This window comes from Ictalurus punctatus, chromosome 1, assembly GCF_001660625.3.
Source record: "Ictalurus punctatus breed USDA103 chromosome 1, Coco_2.0, whole genome shotgun sequence".
In the NCBI taxonomy this organism is placed as follows: Eukaryota; Metazoa; Chordata; class Actinopteri; order Siluriformes; family Ictaluridae; genus Ictalurus; species Ictalurus punctatus.
This window is the reverse complement of record NC_030416.2, coordinates 3,770,991-3,791,557: the sequence shown is the minus strand read 5'-3', so window position 1 is coordinate 3,791,557 and position 20,567 is coordinate 3,770,991. Positions and strand designations below refer to the sequence as shown.

Below are 20,567 nucleotides of genomic sequence, written 5' to 3'. Positions count from 1 at the left end.
CCTACTTAGGTTAGTACAGGAAGTAAATCTGGAATCACTAACGACTCGTTTCAGCTGTTCAGAATCGGATCCTTCTTTTGGGAGACAATAACGCCGATTTGTCGTACGCTTTTTGAATTTTTGGAACTTTGCAGACTTTTTACATTTACAAACAGCTCTATAACATGCTACGTGAACGGGAATATCTGAAAAACCCATAATAGCTGCACTTTAAATACAACTCCTGCTTCTATGGCAGGTTCATCTTGGAAAGGCCAATATCTGTGTAGGTCTTTTGGCAAGTCTTGTATTCTGTCTGGCCATCCTTGATGGATGACTTCTTTTAATGCATTGAGCTTGGGGTCTTTTGCAGACTCTCTTCTAAGAATCTCCTGTTTGTTCGGGGAGAAGTTTACGATTGCAACAGTATGATACTCAGAGTCTTCAAATTCTGTATCCAGCCCATCAATGTGTTAATCAGTTCAATGTCTTCGTTGCTTTCAGGGTTCGGCAGGCAGCTGAGAGTGTCTGCTAGAATCATTTGACTTCCCACGATGCTGTAGTTGTATCCTGGGGGGAGCAGCATGCAGAGGCTTTGTGCATATGGTGACAAGAGGTTTGTGGTCTGTTACTACAACGAATGATTTTCCGTATGAGTATGTATGATCTTGCTACGTACCATACACAATCAGCAAGAATTTCTCTTTCGATGTTGCTATATCTTGACTGATAATCAGTTAGAGTCCTTGAACCGAAAGCAATGGACGTGTTGTCTTGCACCAGTGCTACGCCAATGCCACTCTGTGATGCATCTACCTCCAGTGTGAGGGTGGCTGTTGGATTGTAGTACTTCAAGAAAGTGTCAACAGTCACTGTTGTCTTTAGGTCCTCGAAGAATTTCTGATAATCTGTGTCCCATGTCCACTGTGAGTCACTTTTCAGCAATCCCTTCAGATTGTGAGCTTTATCTGCAAACTTTGGTATATAAGGGGACAGGTAGTTTAACATTCCTATGAATCGATGAAGGTCGTCCTTTGGCCGGGTCTGGTTTGATGCCTTTGTCTGTGTATCGGTTTCCAAAGAAGGATATGCTCTGCTGCTCGATGATACATTTTGTCACTGTTGAACATCAGACCTGTTTCTACAGCTCTTTCCATTAGGCTTATCCTCGTCAGCTCCACATACTGCAACGTCATCTGCTTTGCTGATGACATTTTTTGATGAAGACCTTTTTTAAGAATTTGGTCCATTTTGGCTTGAAAAAAGTCCTGCGACATACTGAGACCAAATGGAAAGCGTCTCCAGCAGTCTCTGTCAAAAGGAGTGTGAAACGTAGATAGGATTTGTGACTCCTCATCAAGACGTATCGACCAGTATCCGACTTTTGCATCTAATTTTCAGAACACTTGTGAGGGTACCTCTTAAGGCTTTCGTTTAGTTTCTGTGGGTCTAGACAGATTCGAAGGCAAGACCAGAACACCAATCTATGTGATCTTTGACTTTTCACAGGCCTCCTTTGTCCACAGGTTTATTTAATTTGCTGAAGTTTGTCCTTGATGTGGATACTACATTTTCGTGCTGGGTTTGCACTTTCCTTTAGTATGAGCTTTGCTGTGCTATTGAAACTGCAAATTTTATCGAATTGGTCTGGGTATTTCTCTGTTAGTTCTTTAAGGCTTTTGTGTTGACGGGTACTCACTTTTGTTGGTCTTCCCTCATGTTCATGATTTTCTCTTTCAGCCATCGCATCAACATTTGCTGTCACAAGGCTAAGGAGCTCATTTGTGGGTAGTCCTTCTTCAGCTGGTCCAGGTACGTCAATGACATAGAACTTTGCATCTATCCATCTGGATTGTTTGTTCTGGCATGGTATGTTGATGGTTCCAAAGCAGGGGATAACATCACCAGTATATGATGTTACTTTTACATCGGGTGCGGGTTTTAGATGTTCCATGCGGGAGTGTGTTTCCAAATGCCCCAGTATCTATTTTCAGTCGAACCGTGTATGCATGTCCTTGCAGGAGAGGTGGTTTAACATTCAAATTTGTATATGTCTCATCTCTGGGTGGTTTCACATGGATACTCTTCTTTACATTTGTGGTCTTTCCTTGGGTTAGTGTGGTTTTGGTGTCTGTTGCGTATGCATGACTTACTACTTCTGCACTAGCTGGATAGCTGTCATTTCTTAAAGCGTCGAAAGGAGTACTGGCAATGATGAGCTTGATTAGACGTTCATTAAGCTCACTGTCGGTAAATTGGCATTTCAGTGCTAAAGTTCTGGCTATAGTCACAAAGTCGTCGATGCTCTCAATTGGTTTTTGTCTCTATTGCATGAGATGGAGTCTGTGGATTCTGAAGTTCACATTTCATTTTAGTTGCCCTTCAAAGAAATTCCACAAGGTATCTGGCCTTTTCTTATCTTCATCACTGAGCCCCCTTGCATTGAGTTGTTTTAATCCTTCAACTCCAAATAACGCAACATGGAAAACATTTCAACTGTTTAAACTGAGTAAATGTACCATTTTATTTTTTTTTAAAAAATGGTAATTTGATGGCCACAACACATCTCAAAAATGTTGGGACAGGGGCAACAAAAGGCTGGAAAAGTAGGCGTTGCTAAAAGGAAACAGCTGGAGGTTGATTGAGAACAGGTCAGTAAGATGACTGGGTATAAAAAGAGTATCTTAGAGAGGCAGAGTCTTTCAGAAGTAAAGATGGGCAGGGGTTCACCAATCTGCGAAAAACAGCGTCTACAATTCTTGGAACAATTTCAGAATAATGTTCCTCAATGTAAAATTGCGAAGACTATGAACATCTCCGGATTCTCTAATTCTTTTGATGATATTACGTACTGTAGATTATGAGATCATGGGTTGATACCAAAGCAAGTAATTACCAAGTCTTGAATAATTTTCAAATTAACATTCTGAGCCATATCAAGAGCACATCAAAAACCTGGGATAGATCTGTTAATAGGATCAAATGTTTAGAAGCTGGGTGTAAAGGACATTCACCCATTATAAACTAAAATGGGAGGGCACTAAAGACAGAAGTCCTGATAAACTCTGCAGGGCATGCAGCAACAGCAAACAAATTGTGTAATTGGTGATAAAATATTTGCATGTGAGATAGGGACAACATTTTCCTGAGCAACAGGAGCTGCCAGGATGGCTCCACTGGATTATCATCATTTACAAGTGTCTCACTGAGTAATTGATGATGATTGACTGCTTAAAGCAGCACATATGCCCAAGGGTAAGCAAGTGTACTTGCACCCAATGCCACATTACTATCTGTGAGCAGAAGTGCCAATTGGCCATGATTTTGCCATAGCATTTACAAATTGTGTCCTCTTGCTTTGGCAATATGGGAGACTGGTGGAAAAGGGGTAAGATTGTGAGACATGGGACTGCTTCCAAATGAAGAAGTTATTTGTCACATACATTAACAGCACAGTGAAATTCTTTTCTTCACATATCCCAGTTTGTTAGGAAGTTGGGCTCAAACCACAGGGTCAGAGCAGAGAGGGTTAAGAGCTTTGCTCAAGAGCCCTATAGTGGCAGTTTAGTAGTGCTTGGGCTTGAACCACCCATCTTCTGATCAGTAACCCAGCGCTTTAACCACCATATAACCAGTGTTCCTGGGACAGGCTCCAGAGCCACCAGGACACAGGTTCCCAACCCTGGTCCACAAGAACCTCCTGTCCTGTACATTTTAGTCATTCCTGCTCCCAACACACCTGACTCAACTAATCAGCATTCCTGAGTTTAAGTGGGCATGCTACAGTGCTCCAGGACCAGGGAAGGGAACCTGTGCACCAGGATGAAGCAATGTTTGGGGATAATAAATGTGTGTCAAGATGGAAAAGGCTTAAGAGATAGACATGCCTTATAAGAAATAAGCCATCATGGAACTGTAAACCACAACCTAAACCCAATGCTAAACTTCTACCATCCAATGGGGCACGTGTTGGGACAAAATAGGCTTTTCATAAAGAGGAACAGGTCAAGACACAAAAAGCTGTAGAACTAAAAGTCATCATATCTGTAAGATGAGTGAGGTAATATGAAGATTATTTGGTACCAAACTACTGAGCCAAAGTGCGAAGCTCAGGGGTTTGCCAAAATGTGTGAGGCTAACACTGAGTGATGTCGAGAGCACATCCAAAAACTGGGATAGATCCCACAATATGATCAAATGCTTTGAAGCCAGGTCAAAAGACATTTATCTTTTATAAAGTAGCATATTAGAGGGTTTTGAATGCCAGAAGTCCTGTTAAACTGTGCCAGGCATGAAGCGATGGCAAACGAATCCTGTAATTGGTGATGAGATATTTGCACGTGAGCCTGGGACAGCAGGTTCCTGAGCAATGGGAGCTGCCAGGGTGGCAACCCTAACCTTCCATTAACAATTCCTCCCTGTGGGACAATGGGTAATGAACACAGGCTTTCTCTGGAAGAAGGCAATTTGAAGGTTATGTGTAGGAATACATAATGCAGGACATTTGACCGTGAGTAAGCAAGTGTGCTCACACCTAATGCCACATCATTATCTATGAGCAGATGTGCCCCTGCATACAGTTTAGCTTCAGCATTTATCATTTTTGGTCCCTTGCTTTGGCGGAAAGGGCAATTCACTGAAGGGGGAAAGGTTGTAGGACATGACTGACATCCATTTTCTTCCAGTAGCAGTTACTTTTGCATCACAGCACCTTAATTTGTGTGTACTATGACCTGTGTATTCGCAAACTTTGGTATTGAGAGCTGATGGATACCAAGTGGACAGGGCTCTGGTCTCTTTGGTTGGTAAAAATATAGTACTACTTAATGATAAGCAGTTCATCATACTGGACATTTGCCTCTCTGGTTACGTACTGTTGTTTGGTGTACATCTGAGGTGGGAAAGCTATCTCTTTTACTGACCTAGAGTTTTTGAGTTAACATTAATATTAGTGCTGCCCTCTAGTGGGAAAACTTGTATTTTAATCATATTCTAAATGGGACAAATGACGATCAAATCTATGTTGAAACTAATTTTAGACTTAGGTTTCAGAATCAGAATATTTCATTTGCTGTGAACAAAGAATTGAAGTCAACATCAGTACTTGGGGTCTTGTGGGAAATAATCAACAATGGGATATATCATGTGCCCCATTGCAAACCCTGAACTGGACTTTTTTTTCTATAACTGTACATCTTGAAGTGTGTCTTCCACTTATAGCACAGCAATTTGCCAATGATTTCATTTTTTTTTTTTTTATGTATTAATGGACATTGTACTTAATGGACATATCCACTTGTAGGTAAATTTAATGTTCCATCACCACTCACACTGAGACTAATAGGACAAAACAATAACATACCGAGTGTTACTGAAAGTACTGCCACTGGACACTTCTTCCAGAATGTTAAATAAAAGTCTCTTCCAAAAATTCGATGTTTTTTCTTGGTTAAATAACAGATTTTTACATTTGTTTATTATTAGTATTAGATTATGTGAAGCATCTACCATACAAGTTCCTGTGTGCCTCCTGTGTGGTGGTGTTGTTGTTGTTACATTAGAAATGATAATGTATCAGAATAAGTTAATTAATAATATTATTTCATTGTTGTTTACATTATGGAATGTGTGCTTTTTTTTGTTAAATCGTTGCTTGTGGTTGGTGTAAATCTCAACCTTGACCACTAGATGGCAGGCAATTACTAGAACAGAGTCCTGTGCACTCTCAACACAAATGAATGAAAGGCTTCTTTCTAGCTCCTAAACAAGGACAGACAAATCAGGGAGAGGGATTTACACCCTACAAATTGGAATAGTAGATTAGACCCTCACTAGATGAACAAATGTACACTTCTTTGGTATATTATGGAATCTCTTTACAAGATGTCAACATTAAAGTGCACCTATTATGGTTTTTCAAATATTTCCTTTCATGTAGTGTGTTATAGAGCTGTTTATGAATGTAAACCGTCTGCAAAGTATCAAAATCAAAGCGCACGACAACCGGAGTTATTGACTCTCAAAAGAAAGAACCGATTCTGAACACCTGAAACGAGTCGTTAGTGATTCCAGACTCACTTCCTGTACAAACCTACGCACAAAACCCCGCCTCTGGTTTTCATTCTCGTGAACAGACGACCAATCACGACAGACTGGGACATCTGACCAATCAGAGCAGAGAATGCTCTCTGAAAGGAGGAGTTTACAATGAATACTTCAGAACAGATCATTTAACAAGTCGTTTGTGACGCTGGGGGAAATAAGCTAATGCTGCAATTTGAATGATGACACATTTAAGTGTTTTTGACCTTGGATGCATGTACATGACCTCTTAAACAAAATTAGGCACGTTTCAATACCATAATAGATGAGCTTTAAATTCTGGATGGTTAAGCAAACTGCTTGCTTATTGTAAAAGGATTTACATACTTTATATACTTTTAAATCAAGTCATCCAATACTATATTTTTTCATGTTTAATAAACTACTAAATGCTAGGACTGCCTAGCATTTCATCGTTTATTAAACAAAAATAAAAATCTCCTAAAAAAAAAAAAAAAAAAAAAAGCATGACAGATACAAACTACTCCAAAGATCCTACTACAGCTGTTTTTGAGAGTGAAAATATGAAGAACATTTTTAGATGAACAATGACAAAAAATAAAATAAATGCACCAATTTCAATGTTAAGATTCATGGTGGTGGTATATTGCGATAAGGGAATCTGAAATAGCCATGCTTTTAGACATCTACCGAGTAAGGCATACTGAGACAGATCATTATTAATATATTACAGAAAAAATTTCACTAGGAATATGCTCCAGCATTTGTAAAATGGTGTAAAAAACTGGAGCAAACTGTGTTTATACATAAATTAGCAATAATTCTTTCTTAAATGATGGGCAAAAACAAGTCAAATATGAAAAACTGGAGCCCCAAAGACAAAGCACTACGTTAATGACCTTAGATCATTTTGTACATCCTTAATTTTGAATGAGGCCAATCAAAAAAGCTAATAAGAGAAATTTATTAGAATAGAAATGATTGCAAAGGCCGGTGAATTCTTAACAATGAAATATGTATCTTTTAAAACACACATCTCTACTTGTAAGCACTGAAAAGCAAATTTAGATATAGATGCTTGGTTTGGGGTTTTTTTTAATGAATTCTGTCTATCTAATTCTATCTATTAATTCATTACTAAGAATCTGATTGTGCTTTTTCAAATTTTTCAGTCTTGGCAAAAGTCTGTTAAATAATTTCTATTATGGAAAATTTTGTTTGTCTAAAATCTTCACATGTAATATTTCCAGTATTTTAAATGCTTTATGAACTTGTATGCTTTTATATGCTATGAATTGATCATTATTTATCGTTGTTTAAATATAAAATAAAATAAGGGATGGAATAAAATGTTGCGTTTATATGTATGCAGATGGAAAGTGAGTAGGATCTCGTTAACTCCTTGTGAATCAGCTTTTCCTGCTGTGCAGTGCTGCACTCTGATTGGCTGACTGAAAGGTGCCCTCAGCAGATAAAGACACGGGCTCCCGTATGCCATTCTGCTCTGGATGAGGGTGTACTCTGTATGTGTGTGTGTATGAGTGTGTAGGTGTGTGTGCGTGAGTGTGTATGTGTATTTTCCACATTGAAAAGGGTGTGAGTGAACACAGAGGAGGAGGAGGACTGCCTTTTTTTGACTGATACTGTAAGTACACTGTTGCCTGGTCAAGTGCAGCAAATGCAAACCTCTATTCGTATGAGACTGTGTGTGTGTGTGTGTGTGTGTGTGTGTGTGTGTGTGCATGAGAGAGAGAGAGAGTGCGAGAGATCACACTTGTTGAATGATCAGGTTAGAGAGCAAGGTTCAATTGCAGTGTGGAAAAGTGCTCAGTAAAAAAAAAAAAAAAAGGTACATGTGTACTGAACTTATTGGCTTGTGTGTGTGTGTGTGTATGTGTATAAACATCTGTGTATGGCTATAGAAATTACTCGGCAACACTTCCTATGAACCTGAATGCATAATTTATTATAATAGTGCTTATTCTTAACTAAACACTGCATCTGCATTGCTTCTGTAATCTCCTAAAGAAAATGCTTTGTAAAGTGTTCTATATTGTTTACAAGGCTTTCAAATACTGCTAATAAAGATTAGAAGCATAGGCATAAAGCTTTATAAACACTATGGGCTTCACAGAAAGAGAAAAACAACCCCTTGATTAGAGGTGAATGGATACTGTACTAGATTAGCAAGCACTCATTCAATTAAAGGAAGGTGTATGTGTATATGTATGTATGTGGATCTATCTATCTATCTCTCTCACTCTCCCTCTCTCTCTCCGTATGTATGTGTGTGTGTGTGTGTGTGTGTCTGTGTGTATGTGTGTGTATATATATATATATATATATATATATATATATATATATATATATATATATATATATATATATATATATATATATATATATATGTATGTATGTATGTATGTATGTGTGTGTGTGTGTGTGTGTGTGTGTGTGTGCGTATATATTACATGTAAAACTGGGGAGTCACGGGTCCTTTTGTGTAAGAGTGGAGGGGTTTAAGAGCATTAACACTATTTGCCATAATGTAATCAAATAGACCTGTAGCCCTGTGCCTGAGCTGATGACCTCTCTCTCTCACACACACACAGACACACACACACACACACACGCACGCACGCCTGCATTAGTGTGTGTTAATGTGGATTAGAAAGTGTTTACTTGAGAGTAGTGGAGACAGCAGAGCTTAGGAGATTATTCACCAGCGTCATCACTCCTTCAGAGTATTCCCTGCATCTTAGGGAAGTTTCACAATTGTTTAAGTGAGGAGTTCGAGAAAAGCTGTGACTTTTGATTGACAATATAATGATATAAAAAAGAACATTATTGAGATGTACATGTGGCTTGTTCTAGGAAAAGAATCCATATTTTCCCCAACAGAAAAGTGTTTTATTCCTTTTTGCCAATGATATCATTTCTTTTAAATTGATTTAAAGAACAATGTGTAGTACTTCTTGCAGTATCTGTTGACGGTCATGTTCAGTGTTCAGGCCACGAATCAAGCTGGTGTTATCATTTACCAGCTAATTTAAACTAATTTACATTAAACTATCCAGCTAATTTAACAAGCGAAATTGCAAACCAGTTAGCTTACCGTAACATACTGATTTAAATTTGATGGTGAATTTTAAAGACGGATATTAAGATCACGTTAGTAACAAAAATCAAAATGTAACTAGCTCGCCCATTTAATATAGGCCTACTGATTTACAAAATTTAACAAGCTGAGTAATTAACAAGCTTAAAAACGTTTAGTTAATATACTCCTTTAGATTTGATAGTGAATTTTAAAGGCCGGTATTACATTTTTACATGGGAGGCAAATGGGACATCACATCCTGTAAGAATCAATAACGCCAGCAAAAGATCAAAAGGGATTTTGAATAATAGGAAAGGACTTGTTAAAAAATAAATAAATAAATAAGAAAGAAAAAAATAGAGAGATCTCATGTGGTTTGAGATTTGTAATAAGTATTTTGAAGGTTAAAATAAAAATATACGGAGTTAAAAGTTTTCTGTTAAGACGCATAGGTAAGAATACGGAAATTAGAAAGTGTGTAAGCGCTGTACTTCTACCCGAGGATTGGAGCAGTACTGTTTCAATTACAGGATGAAGATGAAATCCCTAGTAATGTACACAAGCTGTAAGTTACTTGTTCATGAAAAGATTCATGTAGCATTCAGTGAGGAGAATCTTGAGGAGAAATGCTCAGAAATTAGTTGAGGTTATTCATCCTTACACAAAAGCGCTCCAGTACCTCCAGTCTCCAGTGTCAGTGCTTTGTAACAGTAAGTTTGCAGTTTCTTAGTAATTTAACAAGCTATTTCTTCCTTATTAAATTCAAGAGAAAGAAAAAAGAGGCTGGGGAGTGAACAACTGATTATGGCTGTTTATAGTAGCTGTTATAAAGTAAGTGATAACAGGAATTAATTTGTTTCATGGATGTTTCACAACAGTGGGCCTCGTTGATCAAGCTGGATACCGAACGTATTTATTCGCAAATTGTTTTGGACAAGCATTTACCTAAGAAATTTGGTACTTGTGAAAAGGCCAGCATTTCAGAAAAAGTGGTCCTACTCATGCTCCTGAGTTTGCACACCCCAAAGTGATTTATCGCTTACATGACACTGATCAGGACATTATCTGTTGACACTGATGACTCAAAATTAGTTGAGGATGCCTGGGTGTGGTAGCCTGCAGTATAAGTACACACAACAAACTTAACCACAAGTCAGAACCAACCTCAGAGCTAGGGAGTTATGGAAAATATATATATATATATATAACAATCAGCCAGCAAAGACTATTATCTCTACTGATTTAGTAATTGCCCTATTCACCTGTCGTTTATTCTGCACTATAAATAAGCTATCAAATACTTGAATCTGGAAATTCTAAAGTTGATATATCAAAAAAAAAAAAAAAAACTCACGATCTTTTAAACTACCTGGATAAATTATCTGCCAACATCTTATTCCATGACATGCATTTTTTAACATCTAATGGTAATGTCTTAAATCCTATTCACAATCCACATTAGTAGCACTTACAGAATGGTATGTGTTAACTAAAAGCACGTTCTAGTACAAGTTGCATATTAGAACAGTACATAGCCACTTATGCTAAAACTACAAGGTTTTACCACACTAAGTACTTGTGTAGGCATTTATAACATAAATATGTAGTACCATATAGATAATACTTGTAATTTTACATATAGACTTTCTAACTGTTAAAGTTTGTAAGTTGAATGTGTATCTAATGTGAAAAAATACTAACCATAATAGACATACATAGTACTTAATACTAACATTTAAAGTAGCAGCAGTAGGTTAACACGTACATTAAATAAATTAAATACTGATATTAGCTTCTTTTTTTGTATATTCATGTAGCAGGTATTTTCGTTATGATATACAACATTACATACTTATACCATTTCCAACATGCAAAGGTTGCATTTAATGGTCTAATGCAATTTAAAGAAAATGACAGGAAAATATCTCAATGGTTAATTTGGTTGCTACTAATCAGGTACATGTCAAATGCAAAATGATGCAATAAATTCATGATATGTCAAAAATGACTTTCTTAGTGGAACCACTAAATATTAATATTAGCTTCATGTGCTGTCATGTAAGAGACATTTCACTATATACATGCTACATACTTATTTCCAGTATACAAAGTAGGCAAGTAGTTAACATTTCACACAAGTTACTATATAGTTGAATATCAAACAGCTAATGCATCTACTAGAATTGTAATTCGCACATATTTCCCTATGAAATACTAGAGATATCAGAATTATAATTCTACACTTAAAATCAACGCCGAGAAATTCTGAAGGTGAAACATAAAAATGCATATGAACCGGACAACTCTTCAGTTTTTTAACTCCAGGCTCGTAAGTCATGTCAGTCTTATCTGAATTCCACTTATCTCTCGAGATGTATCCCACACCTATAATAAGCCAGTCCTTATTAGTCTATGATATATTTTACTACGTATACATATTTTGCATAGTTTTGATCCAGTTACATCATTGGTTAGGACCAAAGACAGAAATTTTCTAAGAAAATGTATTGCAAAATGCTCTTAAATGTAATTGTTGAACAATACAATCCCCCATTTTATATGTTAATAAAAATATATATTACATATAGTTCTATTTATAGAATTCTTCAACAACTCCCTAGCTCCAAGGTCGGTTCTGACTTGTGGTTAAGTTTGCTGTGTGTAATTATACCACAGGCTACCACACCCAGGCATACTCAACTCACCTGAAACTACAACCAGGCATCCTCAACTAATTTTGAGTCATCAGTGTCAACAGATAATGTCCTGATCAGTGTCATGTAAGCAATAAATCACTATGGGGTGTGCAAACTCAGGAGCATGAGTAGGACCACTTTTTCTGAAATGCTGGCCTTTTCACAAATACCAAATTTCTTGGGAAAATGCTCGTCCAAAACAATTTGCGAATAAATACGTTCAGTATCCAGCTTGATCAACGAGGCCCACTGTTGAGAAACATCCATGAAACAAATTAATTCCTGTTATCACTTACTTTATAACAGCTACTATAAACAGCCATAATCAGTTGTTCACTCCCCAGCCTCTTTTTTTCGTTCTCTTGAATTTAATAAGGAAGATATAGCTTGTTAAATTACTAAGAAACTGCAAACTTACTGTTACAAAGCACTGACACTGGAGACTGGAGGTACTGGAGCGCTTTTGTGTAAGGATGAATAACCTCAACTAATTTCTGAGCATTTCTCCTCAAGATTCTCCTCACTGAATGCTACATGAATCTTTTCATGAACAAGTAACTTACAGCTTGTGTACATTACTAGGGATTTCATCTTCATCCTGTAATTGAAACAGTACTGCTAAGTTCCATATTCTTACCTATGCGTCTTAACAGAAAACTTTTTCTTTTCTTTTCTTTTCTTTTTTTTTTTTTTTTTTTTAATCTTTTTGTATGTTTTTGAATTGGAACTTTTTTCAAATGTTAATGTTTATTTATGTCAATGAGACTTAAATGCAAACATTTGCATAGTTAGTAAAACCAACAACCTAGTCTTTTGACTGTGTTCGAATTAAAATATTGAGTGCAGCACAAAGATGATCTCAAGAGAAAGACTTTTCCCGAACAATGTGTTGGAAAATAGTTTCTTTATTTTTTTCATCAAGATAACACCAAAAAAAAAACAAAACACAAAAATAAGTTTACGGTAATCAAAAATTTGATAAATTTATTCCCCGCTCAGTCGGGACTGGAATGAACAAGTACTATTTCATGATTTGCACGTCAATTTAGGAAAAAGGTTGCTGTTCTGAATATGGAAAAAAATAATTGGAGGAAACAGTTTTAAAATGCAATACAATTAAAATACAATACAATAAAAACGCAATGACATGCAAGTTTCAGATTCCACAGTGCACAAAAACAGTGAAATACATTTAGAGTTTAGAGTATATTTTGAGTATATTTGGATTACTACAGTTTAAGAGAAGTCATGTTATAGATGCAATTTATCAAAAAATCTAAAAATAAAAAATATTTATGTGACCAGTATTGCCATTTCTACCTGTAGTATCTTGACCGATCTCCCAGCATTTTGAACATTTTTCATTGTTTTAGTAGTAGCCATGATGCCACAATCTGCTTGATAAATGTAAGGCTATTTTTTAAAAAGTTACTAATTTTGAAAGGAAGCTGTATTTACATGGAAGAAATGGTAAACAAATTGTCAGTCTGTTTTCGAAGACTGCCTTCAGACTGCATTTTTGAGACGTTTTCTTCTTTTGTAAACTGAAAATTGGTTTGTTCTGTTAAACCAGTTGTGATATCCGTAGAAAAGGTTCCGAAATTGTACCGTTTCCTCAGAAAGAGAACAATTTAGATCAAAGATTAACAATGACGCAAGGTATACTATTCCCTAAGACCCAAGTTTGTACGAAAAGCTAGAAGTGTTTATGATTACAGTTAGCACATATTCTGTATGAAAGCCTATATTTACAAAATCTCAAACACCACCTATCCAGGTGTGAAGATGGACATTGCAGAGTTCCGTAAGCGAGGGAAGGAGATGGTGGACTATATAGCCGACTACCTGGAGAACATTGAGAAAAGGCAGGTTTACCCTGAAGTACAGCCTGGCTACCTACGAGCACTTATTCCTGATGTGGCTCCTGATGAGCCAGAGACGTATGAAGACGTGCTTAAGGACATCGAGCGGGTCATCATGCCTGGGGTGAGTCTTGTTCTTTTTTTATTTATTTTTTTAGCACTGCTGCTATTGAGTCATGATCATTGGTCCCATTTAGTTTGTGTTTAGTGTTGGCCATGTTAGCATTTTGGTGTAAAGAGTGACATTCATAATGATTTATATTTCCACAGGTTTGGAGAAATACTGGTTTTGGTAGTTTTTTTTAATCATCTGACTAAGTCTCATTTAGTATCATTTCTTCTTTACAACAGGATGTTATCAACAGTGTATAATGATAACATTCGGGTAGTTTTAGCAATCTAAAAGTAGCTGCATAACCTGACACTGAACACGCATAACTTTCCACAACATAAATATTTACATAAATTTAGAAGTTTACATCGCCAACTCTGAATACAGTCCGGAGTCGTATAGGATAGCTATTAAGAACAGTATATATATCGACTAAAGAGGTTATATGCTTCTTTTAAATTGGATAGTTTTCAGTGTTTCTTCTCTTTGGCTGAGCAGATTCACTGGGAAGACTTTTGATTTTTTTCTTTCACGGTCTTGGTTTAAATAAAGTGCTGAACTGATGGGAAAAAAGAAAAATATACACTAAATTTGCAACACATGGAGTAACATTATGCAAAAAGCACACGTGAAGGATGTTCAAAACTACAGTTTCAATGAAATATTAAATCACTGGAAGACAATAAAACACAGCATGGGGTATTTTACACACTACTTCAGTCAGTTTTGTTAGTGTTGGCTTTCCATTTAGTCCTGATTTAAATATTGTTTCCCTTGGAGCTGTTTCAGGTACCTTTGTTGGTGCACATTAAACCTTATTAATGACTCATATTGGGAAATTCCTGTTGCCCATGCTGCCTTTCTCTCACACGCATGGAATTAGTTTTAAACAAGGGGGAAAGAAAGAGTGATGTCATTCATTTGAAGAATTTAATATTAGCATTTCATGTCGACATGAACAGTGAAGCAGTGGCAACTAAACTAAGGAAGCATAAGAAGAATACAGTGATTAGATTTCAATTAGTCTACAGTATGTATTATCAACCAGCCATCACCTTCTTTCTTTCTTTCTTGATGGATGGATTGATGAAAGGATGGATAAATGGATGGCTTGATTAATTGAAGGATGGATTGATTTTCCCTCGGTTATTCCTCAACCACCCACGCAGAAATACATCCATCCAACCTTACATCCTTCAATCCATGTTTCTTCCTTCCTTCAACAAGGAGCTGCAATGACTTTTCTTGGTTATGTCTTTGCCATCCATCTAGAAATCCATCCATCTATCTGTCCATCCATCCATCCATCCATCCTTGCATTAATCTATTAAACTATCAATCCATCCAGCCACTGTCAATCTGTCCATCTTTCTTTCTTTCTCACACAAGCAATTGTGTACAAACTCTTACCTTGGGTATGCCGTTGCCATCCATCTAAAAACGAATCCTTCCATCCATCAGGCCATCCAATCGCCTCTCCTTCCATCAATCAATCCATTCATCCATAGATCCATCCATTCACCCACCTATCCATAGATACGCAGGGGCAATACACTGGGGCGGCTATGGATCAGGTGGTATAGCGGGTTGTACACTAATCGTAGGGTTGGCGATTTGATTCCCGCGTGACTCCACATACCGAAGTGTAGACACTGAACCCCAAGTTGTTCCCGATGGCAAGTTAGCGCCTTGCATAGCAGCTCTGCTACCATTGGTGTGTGAGTGTTTGTGTGTGTGTGTGTGTGTGTGTGTGTGTGTGTGTGTGTGTGTGTGTGTGTGTGTGTGTGTGTGTGTGTGTGTGTGAATGGGTGAATGAGAACCAGTGTAAAGTGCTTTGGATAAAAGCGCTATATAAGTGCAGACCATTTACATCCATCCATCCATACCTCCAGCTAAAGTAACATTGGATGCTGGAGTCCATTATTTAAAAAGCAATGAAATGTATTCATTGTTGTTGTAATGTACTGTATTTTGTTACAGAACTGGAAGGTTATTTCAGGATTGGTTGTTGTTTTTCCAAATGATAAACAGATTTCTTCATATCTTGGAATGACTTTATTTCTTTCAGATCACCCACTGGCACAGCCCGTACTTCTTCGCCTACTTCCCTTGTGCCAACTCTTTCCCTGCATTACTAGCAGACATGCTGTCAGGGGGACTCGGCTGCCTTGGGTTCACCTGGGTATTTACCTTTTTTCCACTATCATCAATCCATCCAGCCATGGTTTTTTTTTCTTCTTTGTTTTCTTTCTTTCTTTCACAGCAGATTTGTCATCTCTGTAAATGTTCACGAGTTGTATTGTCTTTTCTTTTTTATTTATGACATCCATCCATACATCAATCCATGCTTCTGTTGTCTTTTTTATTATTTATTTATTTATTTTTAACTTCCTCCTTCCTGATGCGTGGTCTGTTGTGTCTCAGGCTGCGAGTCCGGCCTGTACTGAGCTGGAGACAGTGATGCTGGACTGGCTGGGGAAAATGCTGAAGCTGCCCGAGGAGTTTCTAGCAGGAACGGAGGGCAAAGGAGGAGGTGTTATTCAGGTGAGCGCCCAAAACTTCAAGGATACTTCACAGAAAAGTTATTAAAGTTTTGCTCAAGGGGGACTCAACACTTTAAACCTTTATCGTGGATATTCTGAAGCAGTGATATTCGACCTTTTGTCACAAGACACGTTCATAAGAGTCTTACAATTAACGTATGTGCTATTAAATTCAAACCTTTAGTTTAGAGAAAGTAGAAATAGTTGAATAAGATATTACGTTTGCTATTATGTTAGTAAATGTCCAGAATATAACAATCAGAATGGCCGGACTGGTTCAAGCTGATAGGAAAGCTGTGGCAAATCAATCAATCACTCTTTACAACCGTGGTGAGCAGAAAAGCATCTCGGAGTATGCAACGCGTCACACCTTGAGGGGGATTGGCTACAACAACAGGATGTGTTGATTCATTTTCTATAACAGCAGCTGTGACTGTAGTTCCGACTGCATGGTAGATCACAGGTTTACATTAATCCGCTCGTTCTAATGCATCGTTGTTTTTATAATCACTTACACAGGGACTTTTAATGGCGGATGCTCCGTGTTTGTGCTTGTTGATATGGTAAAGGAGACGTTTAACTTGTATAACTGCTTTGTAACACTCAGAAGCTTTGTGGATTCTCGGTAACATGACAAACTGATTTTTTTTTTCAGAGAGGAGAGAGATACAGCCAAAGTTACAGAAAGAGACAGGCTCAGAGAGGCAGACAGATAAAGAGAGAGATGCAAAGAGAGACAGACAGGCAGAAAGAGAGAGAAAGAGAGAGAGACAGGTAAACAGAGAGAGAGAGAGGCAGAGAGAGACAGACAGACAGGCAGGCAGAGAGAGACAGGCAGGCAGTGTGAGAGAGAGACAGATAGACAGGCAGGCAGAGAGAGAGAGGGGCAGAGAGAGTGAGAGAGAGATAGGCAGAGAGAGAGAGAGAGAGGGGGGGGCAGAGAGAGACACAGACAGATAGGCAGGCAGAGAGAGAGACAGACAGACAGATAGGCAGGCAGATAGAGAGAGGGGGCAGAGAGAGAGAGAGACAGACAGGCAGGCAGATAGAGAGACGGAGACAGAGAGAGAGACGCAGAGAGAGAGACAGACAGGCAGGCAGAGAGAGAGAGGGGCAGAGAGAGTGAGAGAGAGATAGGCAGAGAGAGAGAGAGAGAGAGAGAGAGAGAGAGGGGCAGAGAGAGACAGACAGATAGGCAGGCAGAGAGAGAGACAGACAGACAGATAGGCAGGCAGATAGAGAGAGGGGGCAGAGAGAGAGAGAGAGACAGACAGGCAGGCAGATAGAGAGACAGAGACAGAGAGAGAGACGCAGAGAGAGCAAGGGAGAGACAGACAGACAGGCATGTAGAGACAGAGAGGGGGACACGGGGGAGAGAGAGAGAGACAGAGAGAGAGGGAGAGAGAGAGGCAGAGAGAGCAAGGGAGAGACAGACAGACAGGCATGTAAAGACAGAGAGGGGGACACGGGGGGAGAGAGAGAGAGAGAGAGAGAGAGAGAGAGAGAGAGAGAGACGCTAGGAATTGACTGTTTCATAGTGGTTTATAACAGTTCGGTTTATGACCGGATAAAGCGTGTGTGTCATTCCTCTGTAAACACGGAGCGTGTTGTGACTGGAAGATAATCAACTTTGCGGTGGTAACATTTGCTCTGCATCACGCCACCCTGTCATTGATTATTTCCCTAGCACAGCATACTCTCCACGTGTTTGTTTCCTAATGTCCAAATCAATTCTGTTTCGCCTCGAGCCACTTTCCCTTAACACCTTGTTTGATTGTGACACCGAGGACCCAGCAGACGCTTTCCTTTTACCCGCCCTGAAGAAATCCATCAAGAGCGTGCGCTGGAAAACGGTGTCTGCTCACTCGAAAAACAATTTGTTTTTCCGTCTGCTGTAAATTGCCTTTTACCGCGTCAGCTGTAGACGAGTCACGGCGGCATGAGATGAGCGCAATTTACCTTAATGTCCGAGTTAGACGTCACGCACCTGGATCCGTCTGGATGACGGATCTTTTTATTGTGGTGCATGAGTGTGTGTTCTCCTCCTCCAGCTTGTGTTTTGTCCTTTTCAGTGATGTTCACTATGGTAACAAACAGCCCTCACGTCCTGTCTGTGTGACTGAGGGGGTTGGGGCTGTACATGATGCTTGATGACAGAGATGGTCAGAGAGTGGCAGGAGTGGTGATTAAATTTACATGTAAATAACGTCAGGCTGATGTGTGTTATGCTCAATGCTACACGCTTCAGTGTTTGCCTCAATGTTAACTGTTAAGTGATGACCTTTGGCAACAGGGGTTTATTCTTCCCTGATTATTTCACGTCCTTGAGTTATTTATCATCATATGAATATTAGAGGTCAGGTTAGACCGATACATGATTGGTTATACAGAACTTTTTGTTTGTTTGTGGCATGATATTGATTTGCTAATATGAATAGGGATGAGTTTAGGAACTTGCTGGAAGTGGAATTAAATTCAATTCCGTTTTTATTTATAATGACACTTTTAACCATCCATCCATCCATCTTCTATACCGCTTGCTCCTTCTTCAGGGTCACGGGAAAACCTGGAGCCTATCCCAGGGAGCATCAGGCACAAGGTTGGGTACACCCTGGACAGGGTGCCAATCCATCTAAGGGCACAATCACATACACACTTACACACTTATTCATACAATACGGACATTTTAGACATGCCAGTCAGCCTACCATGCATGTCTTTGGACTGGGGGAGGAAACCGGAGTACCCGGAGGAAACCCCCGCAGCACGGGGAGAACATGCAAACTCCGCACACACAGGACCACGGTGGGAATCAAAGTTATCAAACCCCCGACCCTGGAGGTGTGAGGTGAACGTGCTAACCACTAAGCCACCGTCCGCCCCACTTTTAACCAGTCCATACAATTTTATCCGTAATTGTTGAGGCGAAAAATGCTTAATCTCGACAGATTAAATGAAGATTTAGATTTACATAGCTTTGCTTTAAAATGAAGGTCCTAAAATCGTATCAACAATTTCCATACGATACACTTCCATAAATAAAGGAAATCTTTGTTACTGAACAAACCAATTCACTAATGCAATCAACAAAGCTGGCATACTTTTTTGTAATTAATATGCCTTTATAGGAAAAATAATACATGGCAGGATGGTGAGATGCCACCCAAAGAGAAGCAGAGTTCCGTTTACCAGCATGAAGTTCATTGTTTTCCTATAACGGCACGTCCCGCACGTTGTAAGGATCCGGCTAGATCCTCACGGGTTTGTCAGGAAAGTTAATATAACTCGGCCGGACACAAAGTGAAAGTGCTGTACTTTGTTTATTACATGGAAGGATACCATAGGCTTACGCATGGTTATAGGTCGGTCATTAAAAGAGGATTAATCGAGTAAAACATCCCCAAAATGGTACCTTAACATGAGACCGTGTGTCAGCACACAATGTGGAGGTCACAGAGAGAGAGAGAGAGAGAGAGAGAGAGAGAGAGAGAGAGAGAGAGAAAGAGAGAGAGAGAGCAGTGCGGCGACCACGCCCCTTGACCTCACATGACATCATCATAGCCGATCATTACAACTTGTTTTATTACTGTTGTACCACAGCAGTGGAACGTCCACCATACCAGTCCCTGCGAACAAGCTGAAATGATAATGAAGATAAACCTGTGACCAGGTAGTACTAAGTCCAAGCTGCTGTTGCAGAAAATTAATCAACACCTTCTGGTTTAACCCCGGTTATAATAGGTGACTGATTTAATTTCACCTGAAGTCAAACGTAGGCCAGTTGTTCCTGGAATCAATAGCTGTACAATGTTGCTTCACAGGATGTGTTTCACACGTGATGAAACGGAATCGGGTGTTAAAAATCTTCGATCAAACCTTTACTAAAGAAAGCACTCTGATTGTAGATAGTTAAACGTCGTTGTTAGGTTTAGTGTCACAAAGCAGTGCTCATCTCATCTTCTGCTGTAGTAATAAGGGGTGTGTGTGTGTGTGTGTGTGTGTGTGTGTGTGTGTGTGTGTGTGTGTGTGTGTGTGTGTGTGTGTGCGTGCGTGAGTGCTTTTTGCTAAAAGAGAGGGATCAAAGAAAAGGCCTGGCTCACAGCCAGCTAATTCAATATGTGTCAGTGGTGCTTGAATTGTGTGCAGCTCCCAACTTACTGATGGAGAATTGGTGTGTGTGTGTGTGTGTGTGTGTGTGTGTGTGTGTGTGTG

At 38.9% G+C, this 20,567-nt stretch overlaps 1 protein-coding gene across 1 annotated transcript in view; it reads left to right on the top strand.

Moving 5' to 3' along the window:
* The first annotated feature begins 7,521 nt into the window (after positions 1-7,521).
* ddc (dopa decarboxylase) overlaps positions 7,522-20,567 on the top strand; it is a 28,765-nt gene continuing 15,719 nt past the window's right edge. The window contains exons 1-4 of the mRNA XM_017486726.3: positions 7,522-7,687; positions 13,616-13,824; positions 15,881-15,994; positions 16,237-16,356. Coding sequence (XP_017342215.1) covers positions 13,624-13,824; positions 15,881-15,994; positions 16,237-16,356 — 435 coding nt within the window. The 5' untranslated portion in view covers positions 7,522-7,687; positions 13,616-13,623. The remainder of the gene's footprint in view (positions 7,688-13,615; positions 13,825-15,880; positions 15,995-16,236; positions 16,357-20,567) is intronic.